We start from the raw sequence: 18,537 nt of genomic DNA on the forward strand, positions 1-18,537 counted from the left end.
TAAAAAAAACCATTCTTTCATGAAGATCAAATTACAGGACCTTAAACTTAGTAACAATAAAATCATTTTCTTGTCCTCCTCATTACTAAAAGATTTCAATAGGAAAATAGAGTATAAAAAATAGTTTGAAATTACTACAGTAAATCCAAAATACCAATTTAAATATGATGTATATAAACACAAATGTTAAAGATCATATGCTTACACTTAAAGAAATGTTTTTTGGGGCCAGGGAAGTAGTTCACTGAGTAAAGTGCTTGCTACAAATGTATGAGGGCGTAAGCTCTGATCCCCAAAACTTAGGCAATGTAGACAGAATATTGGACAGCTGTAATCTCTACTCCTACAGTAGTGAGATGGGTGGTGGGGAATGGAAAAATTCTGGAAATTCATGGGCCTGCTGCTTGGTACATACAAGAGGTAAACAACAGACTTTGATAGAATTTGAAGATCTATAGCATACATATGCTCATCTGCCATCTCACACACAAGCATGCACATCTCTTGAAAAGATGTACTCAAGTGCATGCGGGTCAGCTAGACCAAAGCAAAACTCTCCTGAGGAAGAACTTTTCATGTGCAAACAAATCTGACCACAGTCAGATGGCGAACCTCTTTACAAGTTTCAGTTTTCCACACTCCTCCTTGCAAAAAAACATCATGACAAATGCAGAAAAATGTAAAGACGTATAGATAAAAAGAACGTGATCTCAAAAGAGCAACGTGATAAACCCATCTACCTTTAAGTGTAGACCCAAGTCTGTATCAGCAAGTAGACGAGCATATGTCCTGAAGACTTCAGAAAATGAGCTGTGATTTGTATCAAAAGATAAAGTTGAATCAATCTAAAGGAAGAAAAAAACATGACAAGTTTGTGGTTAAATTTCAGAACTCAACCTCAAAAAACATTTCAACAATATTGTTTTAAAACATTTTATTATTTTCTGCTACGACAAATATAACTGCCTGCAAATATACAATAACAAAAAAATTTAAAATGGTAGGCATAATAAACAGTGGTATAAAGCGAAAGAAAAAGTAAAAAGTAATTGGCAGGTATCTCACCAAAATATATTTACTTTATTAAACATGAGTTTTGAATGAACTTACATGATAGCATTTAAACATAAGTTAGACTTCAGAATAATGAACATGCCATCCATGGTGGTACATATCTGTAATCTCAGTATTCAGGAGGCCACGGTAAAAAAATGTAAAGGTTCAAGGTAGGTTAGGACTATACAGGTGAAACTGTGTTCCAAAAAGAACAACAACCAACCAAACAAAATCCAACAACTAAATAGGAATGAATTTTAAATTATTTTCAAAATACCTGCAACATTTTTGCCAGTAAAGACAGCACAGTTGTTTTGCTCTCTGGAGCAGACTCTGAGGTCCACCATGAATCACACTTCCTCCAGTTTTGCAGAATTGCAGTTGTAAGCTTCAGTCCTTGGTATTTCTGAACAACTCGATCCCTGAAGCTCATATCTAACATACCGTTTAAAACAGTACTCACCTGAAAAGATTTTGTAGATTGAAGAAAAATCTTAATATTGATAGGAATAAAAAAAAATACACTTTCATGTCACAAGTTATTCTAGACAAATGAAGACGCTATTTCTGTAACAGGTATTTACTCAAGAGCATTTGAGCATAAATTTTCCCACAGAAAGCAGAGTGTGATCCTGCTGATACCCTTGTGCCCATTCTCCCATGGAAGTGGGAACAGGGACCATTCCCCATGCTCTTCCACTTGAAAGCGGGGGCAACTGCTCTTGTGTGGACACTACTACCACTGCACGCATTTCTGCTCATTCTACCAACACCTTTGCAACAGAATAACATAACTAGTTTTGCTAGGTTATCATACAATATTCCCACTGTTCTGACAACACAAGCATCTTCACTGATGTTCCATGTAGAAAACTCATCCACACATTTCCCTTCTTAAACACTGTATTCTCTCCACAGCCAAAACTTGGCAGATTTCTTAGCTGTTTTCAATGGACCTATTCTTAATTTATTATCAAACTCTCCCAGATAAAATAAATTATGTCATTCAATTTTCCTGATGAGTAAATTACCTGATTCAAGAGACATAGCTCTTGCTGTGCTGTCCAAGGGCCAAAGCTAGATACTCCATCCTCTTCTCTGCACAGGGCTGAATACAGCACCTTCCTATCTCTCAGCTTACTGCCTTCTTAATGTCTACCTGGTAGCTTTCTGAGAGTAGGTGAACAGGAACACATGTCCCTTTAGGATTTGGCTGTTCTACACAAGTGTACTCTACTCCCACACACAATTGAGAATATGCTGCATTTAGAACTCTAATCTTTTCATCTACAGTAGTCACACTTCCACGGAGAAAACAAATGTCATTCAACTCTTGATCCTGCTTATGTCCTTGAGAATGTTCAGAACCTTTTCTCATAGTGCGCCTTTGGAAAATATACTCCATGTGGAATTATTTCCAAACCCAGGGCAAGACACTCCTTGGTCCTCTCACTCTGAGAACGCCACATTGCCACAGTTCTGAGACCTTGTCACCAAAGGCCACTTCCCACTGTCCACTCAGTTCCAGGGTCCTTCATCATTTTTCTCTTTTTCTTTTTTTCAGACAGGGTTTCTCTATGTAATCTGGGTGTCCTGAAACTTAGTATATAGAACATGGCCTTGAACTCACAGCAAGCTGCCTGCCTTTGTTGCCAGAGGGCTGGGATTAATGGTATGTATCATTGCACATATCACTTTTATTTTGCTTTCGTTTTGTATTTTCATCCTATTCTCTGTGAGTTTCTCATTTTCTCTATCTATTCTTTTTTTTTTTTTAATTCTTCTCACATACAATACTTTCCCAAGTCCAGTTTCTTCCTCTCATCCACTTCTCCTCAGTGTTCCTTTAGAAAAGAGCAGACTTCCCAGGGATATCAAGCAAACAAGGCATAACAAGCTATAATAAGACTAGGCACATATCCTCCTATAAAGGCTGAACAAGGCAACCCAGTAGGAGGAAAGGGGTTCCAAAAGCAGGCTAAAGATGCAGGGGCATCACCAGTCCACTGTTAGGAGTCCCACAAGATCACCAAGCTACACAACCATAACGTATATGCAGAAGACCTAGCTCAGACCCATATAGGATCCCTGACTGTTGCTTGAGTCTCTGTGAGGCCTGTGAGCCCTGCTTAGATGATTCTGCTTAGGTGATTCCGTGTTCTCCTGGTGTCCTTGACTCCTGTGGAGGACAATCTTCCATCTCCTTCTTCCACAGGGTTCTGTACTTTTAATGTTAGGTATCTATGCTTAATTCTAAATTAAATTCTCTTTAAATTCTCTTTCAAATTCTCCAATTGTCTTGTTCAGCAGCAATTTTCATTTCATCATTCATTCTCTGTTTCTCCCGCTTCCCTCCCTCTTCATCTCCCTCCTCAACCTCTCTGACAGTCTTGCCACCCTCTTTTGTTTTGGACAGGCTAAGGGTTTGAACTGGCAGATGCATCTTGCTTTGTATTTTTTGTCATTCTGGTTGTTCTTTCTCTGCACCCATTAAGACTGATTTGGTTTTTTTCTTTCTTAATCTCATTCTGTCACTTCAGAGAGTTGTAGAAAAGAAACAAGATAGTAAATTCGTGTGTGTGTGTGTGTCTGTGTGTGTGTGTGTGTGTATAAAATTATCACCAAAGTTTGAACACTTACACTTAAAATATTAGCTTTACGTATCTACAAATTTATTTCTTACAGATTCCTAGCATCATACAGCATGGAGTACTTCTCGACAATGGACAAGAATGGTATGTGTAAAAGGTTAGCTTAGTAGAAGATTGTAACGCTCTCCTAAAACACTAGCAGCTCAGTTTTTGAGTACCTACAGACATTTTTAAATGTTACTTGCAGGTAACTTTTAAAAATTCCAAAAGACAGGCCAGGTTTGGTAACATATTTCTAGCACTTGAGAGGCAAAGGCAAAGAGGCAAGAGGACCTCTGTTAAGTTTGAAGCCAACTTCGTCTACAATAGAGCTCCAGGGCAGCTAGGACTACATAATAATATGTAAAATTAAAATGAAAATGAAAAAAAATCAAATAAACAAAACCAAAACAACCCACAAAATCCCCTAAGTTAAGCAAACAAAAACCAAATATATTAAGTATCACAATCTAAAGAGTTAATGTGATGAGGCAAAGCAGACTATGGCAAGAACATGCAGGAAAACAACGCATGACACCGAAGCCTCGAGTGCTCTGAAGACAAGCTGGCAGTGTGAAGGACCAGCCTAAAAATAATGTTGGAATAAACACTGCTGGGCACAGGACAGGCGTGGATGCTGCAATATGACATTTTGCTGAAAGAAAGTATCCTATAAGACTGTATCTTATAGTGTTAAGCTGAAAGATTTTAGGGGCATGAGGAAATAGGAAAACTAGCCAATGTCTTATTGTCTATTAACATCTACAAGTTTTATAAAGATTGTGTTTGTTTCTATGGATTTTATTTTCATACATTAGCAAGACCTTCCAATCTTCCAGAAAGAAATTGGTTTTAAGAAAAACCATCAGAAACATTAAAAACCCTTTGTGAGCATTAGACAAGGAAATAATGTAAAGGGAACATTCCTTACCATCTTAGGATTATCTGAAGACGACTCCATGAGCCTTGATACAGCAATATCAAGATTTTTCAACAGCTCACTGTTGATCACTTCTGAGAACAAGCTGTAGAAATACTCTCCATGGGAGAAGCTAATGTTTCTCTGTGAACTGCCCAGATATTGTGTAGATAGCATCGCTGAATTCAGGAGCAAACTCACGAGATGCTCACACTAAGGAAGAGAGAAGACCTTAGCAGAGAATCTATCCCAAGAAAGACCCTGAGGTCATTGGTCCACAGTTAAGTCTACAAGAAGCCATCTAAAGCGAATCTGATGTTAAGTCAGGACTCAAGTTTAAATTATATATATATATTCAATTAATTTTAATTTATTATTAAAAAATTATTATATTATTTATATTATTATATATACAATTAAATTTTAATTTTTAATTTTTATAATTAATATTTAATTTCTATTTTCTAGATTTCACTTAGTGAGATAAACCTCCTAAATTGCTATTGCTTCCAATTTTTCAGAAAAACATTGTGTATTCAGAGAACAGTCTAGTAGGAACAAGTTGTTTGGGACAACTGAACCATATGGAGAACATCAATGAGACAAAGAAGAGGTCCTGCAATACAAGAACTAATAAGGGAGGATGGAATGGAACAAACACACAGGAATGGTTGCAGATCTCAGCTACAATGCATTATCTGAGGCCAGCTCTGCTCAATGCAAAGAGCCATGAGGACTTTGGTTGTTGTGGTGCTTTGGGTGCTTCCTGATTACTATCCAAGGACCAACAGGGATAGGGAAGAAGCATGGCAACACAGGTTAAGTTAGTGACAAATGTTCTTGCCTAAAGTCCTTTGGGAAACAAACTTCAATTTTAAAATTGTATGCTTTTTACTTTTAAAAAGTACTGAAGAAGACAGTCTTAGAGAGAAAGTTAGCAAGTCAATTACAATACATGTCCATCTAAGACCTTACTAACTAAATTCACACTTTTTAGAGATGCAGAAGTAAGTTGTATAAATCACTCAATAGGAAGTGTGGGAGGTAGCTGGTTTCCCTACCAGTCCTCCAAAAGCAAAGGCTAATTCCAGGAGTCCATTGGCCAGGGTCTTAAAGCTGGGGTCCAAAGACTGCAGGCACTGTCTTTCCTCTGCAGGCGCAATGCCTTTATAAACCAAGGACAGCAGTCTCATGCCAATGGAATGGTTCAATGCTGTAGACTAAAGGAAAAACTGAATGAAACGCCTGGTAAGAGAGGTGTTTAACACAAGCCACAACATTTCTCCTTCAGTTAAAAGGTCTGTATTAGCTAACACTGATGAGTATTTTCTAATGCTTAGGACACTCTAACCCAGCTTTGTTTTCATAAGCTACAGGTTCCATATTTGTCTTTCTGAGACATAGGCACTACAGCCATTGGTGCCTATAGGTTACTAAAATGTCAACTGTCCTTTACTTCTCTCTCACTCTACTTTCACTTTGATGTTCACATTCAAGACAACTCCTACGTTTAATGTTCTGTAATTTCTACCTCAGTACATTCTGTACTTCTGTATATAAAGTACTTTAAACAAATCATATAAATACAATTGTGTACTACCATAATTAAATTACCATAATAAAGCTAAAAGATATGTAAAAACAAACTGATCATGGTTACCTGAGCTGGTGATATAACATGAGAAAAACCAGCTTTGAGAAGCTGTTTACAGGCCGATAAGACAGACAGCAACTTGGTCCTTTCTTGGCGAGTCTCAGAGCTACACAAGTTAATGGCACAGAGCTCTTCAACACTGGCCATGAAAAAAACAAAACCAGGTAAGAATACCCTAAAGAATTGTATGTGCTGTTATAAATTCAATAATCACCTATCACTCAAACTCATTTTAAGAGTCCTGGAAAACACAAAGGTAACACAAGAAAAAGGTTCACAGGACAAATCAGCCATGGAAAGCAAGGATCTACTGTTCTCTCACACCTTACATTCAGGGAAAGAATTAGTGAAGCTCATGATTTCCAAAAAAACATTTGAGATCATTTGTGTACACCAGCAGACACACACAAAACACATTCTTGAGGACATGCTGTGTACATGGATGCCAGCAACACTGGATGTGTGAGAACCTTAAATCACAGTAAAAAATGCCCACCTCTGTACTGTCACTTTCTCCTTCAGGTGAGTTTCCAGCATGTCTCTGTATGGGGAATTCCTAAGTGCTTTCAGCAGGTTCACACAAATGCTAGGGAGATGGTTCATGACCTGGACGTCGCCAATATTGAAACCTATGCTCATGGGTTCACAGAGCATTTTCACTAAGACTTTCATAAGATTTGTGTTACACAAGTCCTTCTCCAGGAGCTGTAAAAATAGAAAAGACACACCGAATGAAATTATTTCACCAACAGTAGCTCTCTTTTCACAGGGTAAACAAGGTACCACAAAGCTGGGAATATTCACAATACTAACAGTTTGGCAGACTTTCTGAAAAGGACTGAAGAATATAAAAATGCTTGAAACCAAAAGGATTCAGATTTCAATTTTTTTTTAAAGAATATCTAGATAGACTCCATCACAAAAGTATCACTACTCTGAAAAGGTAAAAAAAAAAAAAAAAAAAAAACAAAATTCCCCAAAACCTAAAACATTTTAATATACAAAAATTTCAGATTTTTGAGTTTCAGACTAGGAATGTTCAAAATTTATTTTCAAAAACAGATTATACATTGTAGTAATTATAGTTAACAACAATACATACTTGAAAACTGCTAAGACTACACTTTAAGCATTCTCACATACGGGGTAATATATGAGAGAATAGAGACGGTAATTGGTTTGATTTAACCACATATATACATGGATCAAAATATCATGGTGTACACCATAAATACATATGACATTTACTTACCAATTAAAGTGAATAAGGATAATTTCCTGTAATGGAAGGAACCAAAGCCACTTCCAAAAAATTATTAGCAAACATTAATTATGCAGAGAAATGGGTTTCATTATGATATCATTCATGCAGTCACACATTTTGATGACACCAAACTCCCCATTACTCTCTATTTTGTCCCCTTCTCTCCTCTCACCTCTCTCCTCTTTGAAAGTGCCTCACCCCTCTACTTTCATGTCCTCTCTAGTCCACACATGACGTGAAATGTAATACTTGACTGGATCTGGCTGACCAGTTAATATGATCTCTACTTTCTTTCTTTTTTTTTTTTGGTTTTTCGAGACAGGGTTTCTCTGTGTAGCTCTCTACTTTCATTTATTTATTCTCCAGTAAGTTATGTTTCATTATGCATTATGGCTGAAGAATAGTACATCATTATGCATATAAACATTCATTATCCATTCATCCATTAATTACACCTAGGTTGATTCCCTAACTTGGTATCATGAATAGTGCTGTGATAAATATGGGTATAGCCAGGCACAAACTTTTAATCACAGCACTCAGGAGGCAGAGGCAGGTGAATCTGTGAATTCCAGACGACCGTGGTTTATACAGTAAGTCCCAGACAGCCATGGTTACAATTTCCACTTGTCTCGAAAATAAACAAAAAAATGAAAAATAAACACGAAGGCATCTCTATACTGATGTTGACTCCTTTAGGTATATGACCAGAATAGTATGCTTGGGTCATATACAGTGGTTCCATTTTAAAGAATATTGACTTCCACAGTGGCTGGGCTAATTTTTTATCCCATTTAGTGAAATTACAATATTGGGCATGGTGAATCCATGGCATACACATGGTAAACAAGCACTTTCCAACTGAACTACATCCTCAGGCCTAACTCCCCAAAGCAGAACTAGACGTGCTTTGCCTCTCAGTCATCACCTGTACTTGTTTCTGTTTTATTTCTTGATGATAAACATTTGAACTGTGTTAAGATGGGATCTCTATATAATTTTGATGCTTCTCCCTTATGGCTAATGATCTAAAGGCACTGGTTCTCAACCTTTAATATAGTTCCTCAAGTTACGGCAACCCCCAATCATAAAGTTATTTTGATTACTATCTGATAACTGTAATTTTGAATTGTAATGTAAACATTAAAGGATAGGAACCTCTGATCTTCAGGAAACCTAAAACATTTTCTATTACAAAGTACTAATCTCTAATTAACAGAGCAGGAGATGAGACCCTACCTTGCAATCTTCTGGAGAGGTGATGAGCAGGGTTGTGGTAAATTCCATAATCCGGACCAGGACTGTACATTTGCTGTAATTGTATTTTTCTTCCTCTTGGAGGCTGGGAGGGCCAGTCATCCCAGTGCCAAAGCATTGTTCTACTGCTCTAGCATCACATGTTGCTACACTTTCTAAAAAGAAAGCCACTGACTTCAAAAGTAAAGACTGTACTTCAGCACCTACAAATAATAGCAGCAAAATATTAGTGTGCATTTCTTTCTAACTCTTCTAAAACTAATGTGTGATGATGCCTTTTTGAAATACAAGTGATAATATACACTCAACAACAAATTAACGAATACTTCAAAGAAAAAAGTTCAAAAAGATGAAGAAAACAGCAGCCATTTTTCTTAGCTTCTTAGTTCACATTTTGAACTAAATTATAATCCAAATAGAATTAAATTTAAGATATAGTAAAAAAAAAAAATGTCTACCCAAGGCCAGGTCATTTAATTTTGCATTTATTATTTATTGCTATAGGATTAAACATAAGCCCTCCTGCATCCAAGGAAAGCACTCTGCCCCTGGGCTATATCCCCAGTTCTCCTGCTATGATTTGGACATGTGCTCCTAGCTGTTGTAGCTATTATGGGGTTTGTGTAACTTTTAAAAGGATGACAATAGTTAGAAAACACAGGTCTCTGGTGGTCTGTCTTTGTGTAGTGTCTTCGTGTTTCAAGACTCTGTCACTTTTAGTCAATCATGAAGTGAAGAGATCTGCCACATCTTCCTGTCAGCATGACTTACAGAGAATCAGGCTTTGATGGAAGGAGCTCAAACAATGAGCCAAAATAATAAGTAAATATGTATGTTAATCTCTAACAAATACAAAAACTCTATGGTTTTATCTAATAATTAAATTTTAATCTAATACAATAGCAAATAATTTTCATTTTACCAATTTTTGCTCTTTGGACAGTGTCCTGCTTATATAACCCAAACTGGATTGAAACTTCTAATCCTCCTGCCCTTCCTTCTCCTGAAGAAGTGGGAATATAGGTATGTACCACATCTGACATTGTTTTTAATATGAAGAAATGGTCAGACTCTGTAAGACCGTGAAAGGATAGCATGGTTTCTGGTCAAGCATTGGCTAGAGATGACCAGAGACCCAGCAGGTTGGAGACCTCACAGGTTTCCCTGCAAGGGATGGCATCCATTTCGCCACACTCCCAGACTCCAGGCTCCTGACACAAAGACCTCCACGCCTTTCAGGCACGTAGGACAGCCCTCCACAACCCCTCCCAAAGAAAGGTTTGTGGCCATCAGTCACTTAGCACAGGTAGAAGGCGTGACTATACAGGCCCCAGAGCCTCAAGAGATCTCCATTTTCATGAGATACCTAAAGGCCTGAGGGCATAGCTAATTAAGCATTCCTTCCCAGACCCTCCTCCTACTTGCAAAACCTGCCCTGAGAACATGGGTACAGCTTCATCCACTTTCCGTTATGACAATATATGTTTTAAAACCATGAACTGCTGGGCAGTCGTGGTGCACACCTTTAATCCCAGCACTTGGGAGGCAGAGGCAGGCGGATTTCTGAGTTTGAGGCCAGCCTGGTCTACAGAGTGAGTTCCAGGACAGCTAGGACTACATAGAGAAACCCTGTCTCAAAAAACCAAAACAAACAAACAAATAAAAACAAAAAAAACAAAAACTCAACTTTATATCTTAAGCTAATTACCTCAGCTTTTTTGTCAGAGTTGTGGAAAACTTGATTAAGATAAAAGAGAACGTAAGTAAAAGAGCCTGAGGTGTACTTCAGTGGTAGAAAATCCAGATAAAGTTCTTTTACACGGCACTAAGTATCTGCTGTATCTGCTACCAATTTGTTTTACTTTATTTTCTGCATAGGTTGCTATGTAGCAATGACTGTCCTGATATACTCTGTAGATAAGGCTGGCTTAGAACTCTCAGCCTCTGTTTCCAAGTGCTTATTATTATGACATGCAGTGTGAAGTCTATATGGAATAAACTGAGCAGAATCAGGCAATGCTATCTTAACCTACCCAGGACCTCTTGCACTTGGACAGTCTTCTCCTCGATAAATGTGTTGTAGCACTCCAGTGCCGCAAGGAGGAGCTCCAGCCACTGTAGCACTGCTCGCAGGCTGATTGGCCTTTGCAAGTGGAAGAGGGTTGGCTGAGCAAGAATGCCTCCTGGCTGATCACTGCTGCTTGCCCCTCCTTCAAATGCATTTATGAGAAAAGAAATACTTTCCATTTTTATAAGATCTTTCAACCATAAAGAAGGGTATTTGTTACCTGAGACAAAATTAAAACATAAAAACATATCCATTAGTGTATATATAATATGTAAACATTCGAAAATTAAGCCTCTTTAATCTCTAAACCTAGTTACAATTGAAAATTATACAGGATGATCTTTTTACTATTCCTCATCTTTGTTTTTGTTTTTATTTCTAAGAAGTTATTTCCACTAAAGGCTACTCTTTTCATTTCCTAAACTTTATAAAAAACACCATCTGAATTAGCAACAAACTAATAGTCTGGCCCCTGCAATTTTCCTTCCAAGTTACAAAACAGCATTGTGATTTTGGGGCTTCGATGTTGGTTATGTTGCTCACATCTCTAAGAACCTGGCCTCTCAACATTTCAGTCTCCTCATGTCCAAATATCTCAAGAACAATCACACATCTACCTCCTAGGCTGTTACAAAGACTGCAGGATTTAATGTTTAAAGATACTGAAGCTGGCCTTGAACTTGTGGGTACAAGTGATCTCTCTGCCTCAGTCTCTCAAGTTGCATGTTAAGTATTGTTTATTAAGTAACTCAAAAGTCTTGCTTTAAAATTTGTTTTCTTTTGATTTTTTTTTTTCTCAATCAAAAGAGGAAAGGGTGAAATTTCATTTTGCATGTTATGAAATCAGAACAGGTTAAAATATCTGTCACTGATTATCTTAGACAAGAAACCAAAACAGAATGTGTACCTAATGTATTAAGAGGACATTTTTTATAAAGTGGAGGAATAATCAATTATTTTCACTAACTAAAGAAAATTGTAATCATGAGAAGAACAATATGGTATTTAAACTCTACAGCAAGTGTCAAGAGAGACAGAAAAGCAATTATCAGAAGGAAAGGCAGATCTACTGACAGAGTAAGATATAGGAACTTTATCAGGTGCTGTGCTGGATACTTGTATGTCAACTTATCACTAGCTAGAGTTATCTAAAAGGAAGGTACATCAACTGAGAAAACATCTCTATATACTAGTGTGGTACATATGTGTCATACCAACATTCTGAAAGATGTGAGCTCAAGACAGGAGGAATATGAGTTATAAGGCAAATGAGAGAGGGAAGATAAAGGAGAGGAAGCAAGGGGGAGGAAGGAGAAGAGAAGAAGGAAATGTTATTTGTAACATTCATTTATACAGAATCATAATGTTCTTAATTGTCTCCATCTCCAAACTGGCAAAGACAAAGCCAATTAAGGCTGGCAGAATGTTAAGAATCAAGATACTGAGCAAACAAGACAACATAGCAGGTAAGACATGCTACACAAGCCTGCCAATCTGAATTTGATCTGTGAAATTCATTCAAAGATGAAAGGCATCAAAGTTGTTCTTTGATTCCACACATCCACTGCCATAAAGCTACTAATCCCTTCCCCACTTTAGTGATTTCTTACTTAAAAAAGAAATAAAGAGAGGACATACCTGGCAATAAAGGAACAAATTTATAAAAGAGTTCTATGGACTTGTGTCGACATTCTGTCTGGGGCCTTCCACAGTGAGCGAAAAGCCACTTGACCAGATCCAATAAACATACTGATGTCAAAGGTGGAAATCCCCTGCACAAGAGAGCAAGTTGTCGTCAACATACTATCCAACAGTCAATGCCTACATAGACAAGAATGTAAACCTGAATCTCAATTCTACCAAACTGACATATGTAAAAAGCACAATCATTTTGATGTATTAGTATTTGGATATAATCAAGGTATCACAGGTTAACTCATAGAGATCTGCCTGCCTCTGCTTCTCTGGTGCTGGGATTATAGGTATTTGCCACCATGCCCAGCTTCAATATAGTTCTAACATTAAACACACACACACGCACACACACACGTTCACTGCTGGGGAAAGAACTCAGGACCTTGTACTGCTAGGCAAATGCGTAGGCCCTGTTTTCTCTTTCTCTCTCTCTCTCTCTCTCTCTCTCTCTCTCTCTCTCTCTCTCTCTCTCTCTCTCTCTCACTTTTTTTGGCTCTTTGTGAATTTCACATCGTGCACCTCAATCCCACTCATCTCCCTCTACCTGCCCCCAACAGAGATTTAAAAAAGGATTCTTGTTGTGGAAGGTGTAGTGCATCCCACAGTCTACCTTTTTCTCTCCATTTCTTTGCTTGCAAATGTTTATTGCTACAACTTAATTGGTTTGACACTAGATCTTTGGCTTCTGTTACTCTATCAATATTGGGACTCTTCTCTGATGTCCTGTTGCTACCTTGTGTCATGGAGATGTTGGAGTTGTAGTTTTGGATCTGTAGGACTGACAGATCCATGCACTCCATCAGCTCACTGATGGGGTAGATGTTGAGGAGGGCCAAGTCAAAGTCTTAGGTCTGTATCTGAGGTATATGATCTGGTCAACCTGCTGGTTCTCCTGTTCTCTCTTCCCTGGGGTTGGCTCACCTGGAACCCCCACAACCAGGGCCAGTTCTACCCTGTTTCCTAGGTAAAGGTACAGGGCCCTATTTCCAGAGTGCTGCAGCAAGTGAGCAATATCTTAAGTTCTGCCACTCTGATATTCCTGGGCCATCTCTCTCGTCTGCCAAAGATAATGCAGGAGGAGAGGAGGGCATCTCCCTTGTACTTGCCACTGCACAGTAGACAAGAAGCAGGGCTGGCTTTCCTGACCCCAGAGGCCCTATTTCTTTTTAATATGGGAAAAATTTTTTAAATATACTTAAAAGAATTATGTATTTCCATTTTTTCCATTCCAATGTAAACATTCCATTCCATTCCTTTAAACAACAAAGAAAAACTCATAGTATGTAAAGCAGTGCTCCTTAAAAGCTCACCTTTGTGAGATATAAATCTAAGTTTTCTAATCCTACCCCAGCCCAGACTCAGATATCTTATAGATGATGCCTGTACAACAACTGGGATTTTAACTAGACTTCCAATTAATTTTAATAAATGCTAATTATCAAGAACCAACTTTGTAAAGGGATGTTAGAAATTAGATTCAATTGTGTTCGTTTGCTTTTGTTGTTCTTGACAGTCTCATTTAGCTGAGGCTGGGCATAAACTCTTGATCCTCTTACCTCTACCTCCACCTCCCACGTGCTGGATTTATAGGCATAAGCAGGAAATGGTGGCACATGCCTTTAATCCTAGTACTCAGGAGGCAAAGGCAAATGGATCTTTCTAAGTTTGAGGGCAGCCTGGTCTATAGAGCAAATTCCAGGACAGCCAGTGATACACGTACTTTCCAACTTATAAGTTTTAAATTGTTAGAAAACTGACTGTTCATACCATACTTCTATACATATCTTCTTTACACAGATAATTATTTATATTCTACATATTCATCTTCACCCTTCATCAGATGGAAATTAGCTTTGTGTTGGTTTAAAGAAAGGAGTAGAAACAGTATCACCTACTGTGGCAATCGTCGTTTTTTTGCTTTGTTTAAAGAAACGTGCTTCTTTTCAATGATTTGTCTTAGGTGATCAATGGCATCACAGCACTGCTGAATTGTACCTGTATTTGTATCCAGTACAAAAAAATATAACAGAAAAAATACATCAGATTATCATTAACACAGGAATATTATAAATCTGTTGACCTAATTTTGTGATTACCAAAGTAATATTACTATAGATTTAGTATTTCTTCATCTTAGAATATGAAATTAAAATAAATGGTTTAACATTTCAAACCCAAACTCATGACTGAAAGAAGGCATAACAACATGCATGTATGTTGTGATTTTGATCTAACGATTGTATGATGTTAATTGGGTTCCTAAAATTTCGTATGAGAATCCATATGTAAGAGGCTGAGAGTCCCTGCCCCCAGTCGGTTCTGATTGGCCAATAAAGTTGCTGGCGGACAATGGCTGAGCAGGGAGACAAGGACTGGACTTTAGGATTCGTGGGCAAGTCAACCAACAGAGGAAGCATGATTTAAAACCACTAGGCTGGGAAAGCAGTAAGGTCCAGACCTCAGAGGTGCAAAGAGAGAGCATATCTATCTATCATAAGCTGGAGAAGAGCAGCCCCAGGGACCCGCATCCCCGGCCCCACTGGGTCTAGGGCAACAAAGATGGAATACAGATTTTTAGTAAGTAATAACTCAGATTATCGGAGGGGTCGTGTCCGCTACGTGGAAGTTTGGGAGTGGCCTAGCCATTGAGCTGATTAAGGCATATTAAATACAGGGCTCCGTGTGTGTGTGTGTGTGTGTGTGTGTGTGTGTGTGTGTGTGTGTGTATGTGTATGTGTCTTTCATTCGGGATCCAGAACACTGATGCGGCTGTGCCAGGGCAATTTAAGTAGAGGTTAATTGCCTACTGCAACACAAGTATATTATATACATACACCCCAAAAGGAGTATCATATAGAAATAGAAACGACATGATCAACAGCCTCACATGACAGACTAGGTGGGACGATACCTCCAGGGTAGCATAACACAATACAGGCCAGAGCTAGTGTACATCAATTCAAAGTCATTCCTTATGGGTTATAAAATCCTTGGCTTGTCTCTTTCCCCTGTAGGATAAACTACATTATAGTTTAATATGTAGCCACTATAGAAAAGGGTAAAATTAAGGATATAGCCATCCAGGATTCACCAATCAGGACTCAAGCTTCATGGCTACTGAGTAGAGAGGCAAATTCTTGAAGGATGAATACATGGAAAACTTTTTACAAACTGGATATGAGACATTGTGTGTGAGGAAACAATGTATTGTCCCTTCATATTTATCAGATCTGCTAAGAGGAATATGAAAAAAGGAAAATACCATCTCATGAAAGGATCATGTGAGCTCTGGATGCTGACAGAACACTAGAATGATACATACCTAAGGATTTCTCATCTGCATGTGCTAAGGCCAGACTTTCCAAATATGTCACTAAGGCTTCAAACACAAACTGTTCTACCAGGGATCCTTCTTCCCTGAAAAATAAAAAAATCTCATCTAAGAAAACAATACATAGGAAAAAACAAAGAATAATAATAAGGAATGCAAACAATGTTTTGGTTTTTTTTTTTTTGAGCCAGAGTCTTACTCAATAATCCAGGCAGAGCTGGAACATACACAGGCATTAACTAAAGAATGTGTAGTCCACCTGTTGGGAAAATTCATTTTCTTGGAAATTAAGAATAACAAATCAAATATAAGGTAATGTAAGGCTGGGCAGTGGTGGTGCATGCCTTTAATCCCAGCACTTGGGAGGCAGAGGCAGGTGGATTCCTGAGTTCGAGAGTTCAAGGCTAGCCTGGTCTACAGAGTGAGTTCCAGGACAGCCAGAACTACACAGAGAAACCCTATCTCGAAAAAACAAAAAAATAAATAAATAAATAAAAATAAAAATAAATAAGGTAATGTAAGATATGAATAAATTGTAAATATTTTTGTCCACAGTAAACTCTCAATATAAAGGATAACAGTTTAGCTGCTCTATGAAAAAAGCAAAAACAGAAATCTGAATAAGCAAACTACAGTATCAGACCATGAATTTTAAATTACTACTTATAGGACCAAATATATCTTAATTAATCAAAATATAAACCACTACAAATAGCATATTGTTTATTCTTATAATCACGAAAATGCTTCAGGAGTCAATAAACTCTTGAAAGTATTTTATATATTGTGAAAGCATTTTCTTTGCAAAAGTTGTCAAGGTACTCGAAGTGCTAGTCAGTTGGTGAGACATGCAGTAATGTACTGGATGAGGCAGAATTTTGTAACTGAACTGCTCAGCTTTAGAAATCATGGCCATATGATGTGTAGCAGGATACTCTGGAGAAGAATTGGCTCTTTACACTGTCAGTGGCAGGTCTTGCAGTTTTCAGTGAATCTTATCAATTTGCTAAACACACTGATAAGATAAAATAGTTTTGTTAGGATGCAGAAAGCTATAGTACAGGTTTTCAACCTGTGAGTTGCAACCCTTTGGGGGGTCACACATAAAATATCCTGCATATCAGATATTTACATTATGATTCGTAACAGTGGCAAAATTACAGTTATGAAATAGCAATGAAATAATTTTATAGTTAGGCATCTGTATTTAACATGAGGAACTTTATTAAAGGGTGACAGCATTAGGAAGGTTGAGAACCACTGCTGTAGAGGATCAAGCTGGCACCAAACTACCCAACAATGGCCATAACCTATTGAGTGGTAGTTCAGCATTGGGAGCAATCTGGAGCTGTTTCACACTGAGGAGGTGATCATCACTGGATGCTGTACATTATCCACTTTTTCTGTATGTCACAGTCCAAGTTCACTGTTGTACAGAACAAGAGAAGATAACATTTTTTTTTCTTTTTAATTCCAGTGAGTTCAAGAGTCTTTACCAAACTGCTTCAATGCCAAATGGCTACTGAATGGCCCATGCTGAGTTCTTTGGCAGCTTCTCCTGCACTGAGCTATAAAAGGCTCAGCTTCAGTCACTATTCTCACTGTGACTGTGAACTTCCTAAGGTCAGGCCACAATCATACTTCTCTTCAAGGCTGTCCCTTTTGGAAAACATTTGAACTACCACTGCACTGCACATTCATTACCAAGTCCTGAACCAAATGTGCTGTGTGTGTCACAAGTTGTCTTTTCTGCATTACAACCCACTTTTATCTCAAATAAGAATTGCTTACATTTGCCTTTGTGCAACATCATTTCTAATATAAAATAAATGTGAAATAAAAAAAAAACAAGAATAAGTCATTAGCCAAATAACAAGGTGAGAAATGCATATTGCAAAGATGTAAACCAATGGTCAGAAAGGCGCTCAGCAAGAAAAGGTGCTGGCTGTCAAAGCTGATGACCTAAGTTTAAGCTCAAGAACTCACACAGTGGAAGAAGAATCAGTTTCTCAGACTGTCATCTAACTTCCACACATATGCTGTGACCTATGCAAATACATACACACACACACAGGAAATAAACTAAAACAAAATATGAAAGCAGAGTGTGGTAGCATATGCCTTTAATCACAGCACTGGGGAGACAGTAGGAGCCTGATCTACAGAGCAAATTCCAGTTCCAAATTACAATTAATTTTGGAAACTATAATTAATTTTGCACCAACTTAGTCATAATAATGAACACAAATAATTCTATTGATGGCTATAGCAATTAATTATGTGTAATAACATCTTAGCCAATAATGGAATTTATGTATAAGAATAATCTCATAAGATAATATCTGGTGATGGTAAATACAGTCATCAAATTTGGGCAAGTGTGCCATTTTGATCATATATGACCAAATCACCGATGGACACCTTTCTCAGAATTTTCCATCATATTTATCTGCAAAGCATAGCCTTATGAGGGGTTTCAAGCACCAAGCGCTGACAAATAGCTGCTTTCACTCGTCACTCTCCAAAATGCTAGGAAAAGAAGAAAACAAGTAATAAAATTTGAAGAAGATAGCTATTTTGTAGGGCAAGTTTCTATACTACAAGTGTTACACACACAGCTTATAAAGCTTCCATCAAGGACAAACCTAAATTTGAAGACAACC

At 37.8% G+C, this 18,537-nt stretch overlaps 1 protein-coding gene across 1 annotated transcript in view; it reads right to left on the reverse strand.

Annotated features, from left to right (window-relative positions):
* The window catches only part of Prkdc (protein kinase, DNA-activated, catalytic subunit), a 199,243-nt gene that overhangs the window by 122,700 nt on the left and 58,006 nt on the right, over positions 1 to 18,537 (reverse strand). The window contains exons 28-38 of the mRNA XM_028778260.1: positions 15,866 to 15,960; positions 14,439 to 14,538; positions 12,487 to 12,620; positions 10,814 to 11,068; positions 8,763 to 8,983; positions 6,756 to 6,964; positions 6,266 to 6,398; positions 5,667 to 5,825; positions 4,618 to 4,818; positions 1,334 to 1,519; positions 741 to 845 (exon numbers count right to left, since the gene is read on the reverse strand). Of these exons, the coding sequence (XP_028634093.1) occupies positions 741 to 845; positions 1,334 to 1,519; positions 4,618 to 4,818; positions 5,667 to 5,825; positions 6,266 to 6,398; positions 6,756 to 6,964; positions 8,763 to 8,983; positions 10,814 to 11,068; positions 12,487 to 12,620; positions 14,439 to 14,538; positions 15,866 to 15,960 (1,798 nt within the window). The remainder of the gene's footprint in view (positions 1 to 740; positions 846 to 1,333; positions 1,520 to 4,617; positions 4,819 to 5,666; positions 5,826 to 6,265; positions 6,399 to 6,755; positions 6,965 to 8,762; positions 8,984 to 10,813; positions 11,069 to 12,486; positions 12,621 to 14,438; positions 14,539 to 15,865; positions 15,961 to 18,537) is intronic.

Source organism: Grammomys surdaster, unplaced genomic scaffold, assembly GCF_004785775.1.
Source record: "Grammomys surdaster isolate TR1022 unplaced genomic scaffold, NIH_TR_1.0 331, whole genome shotgun sequence".
NCBI classification, from domain to species: domain Eukaryota; kingdom Metazoa; phylum Chordata; class Mammalia; order Rodentia; family Muridae; genus Grammomys; species Grammomys surdaster.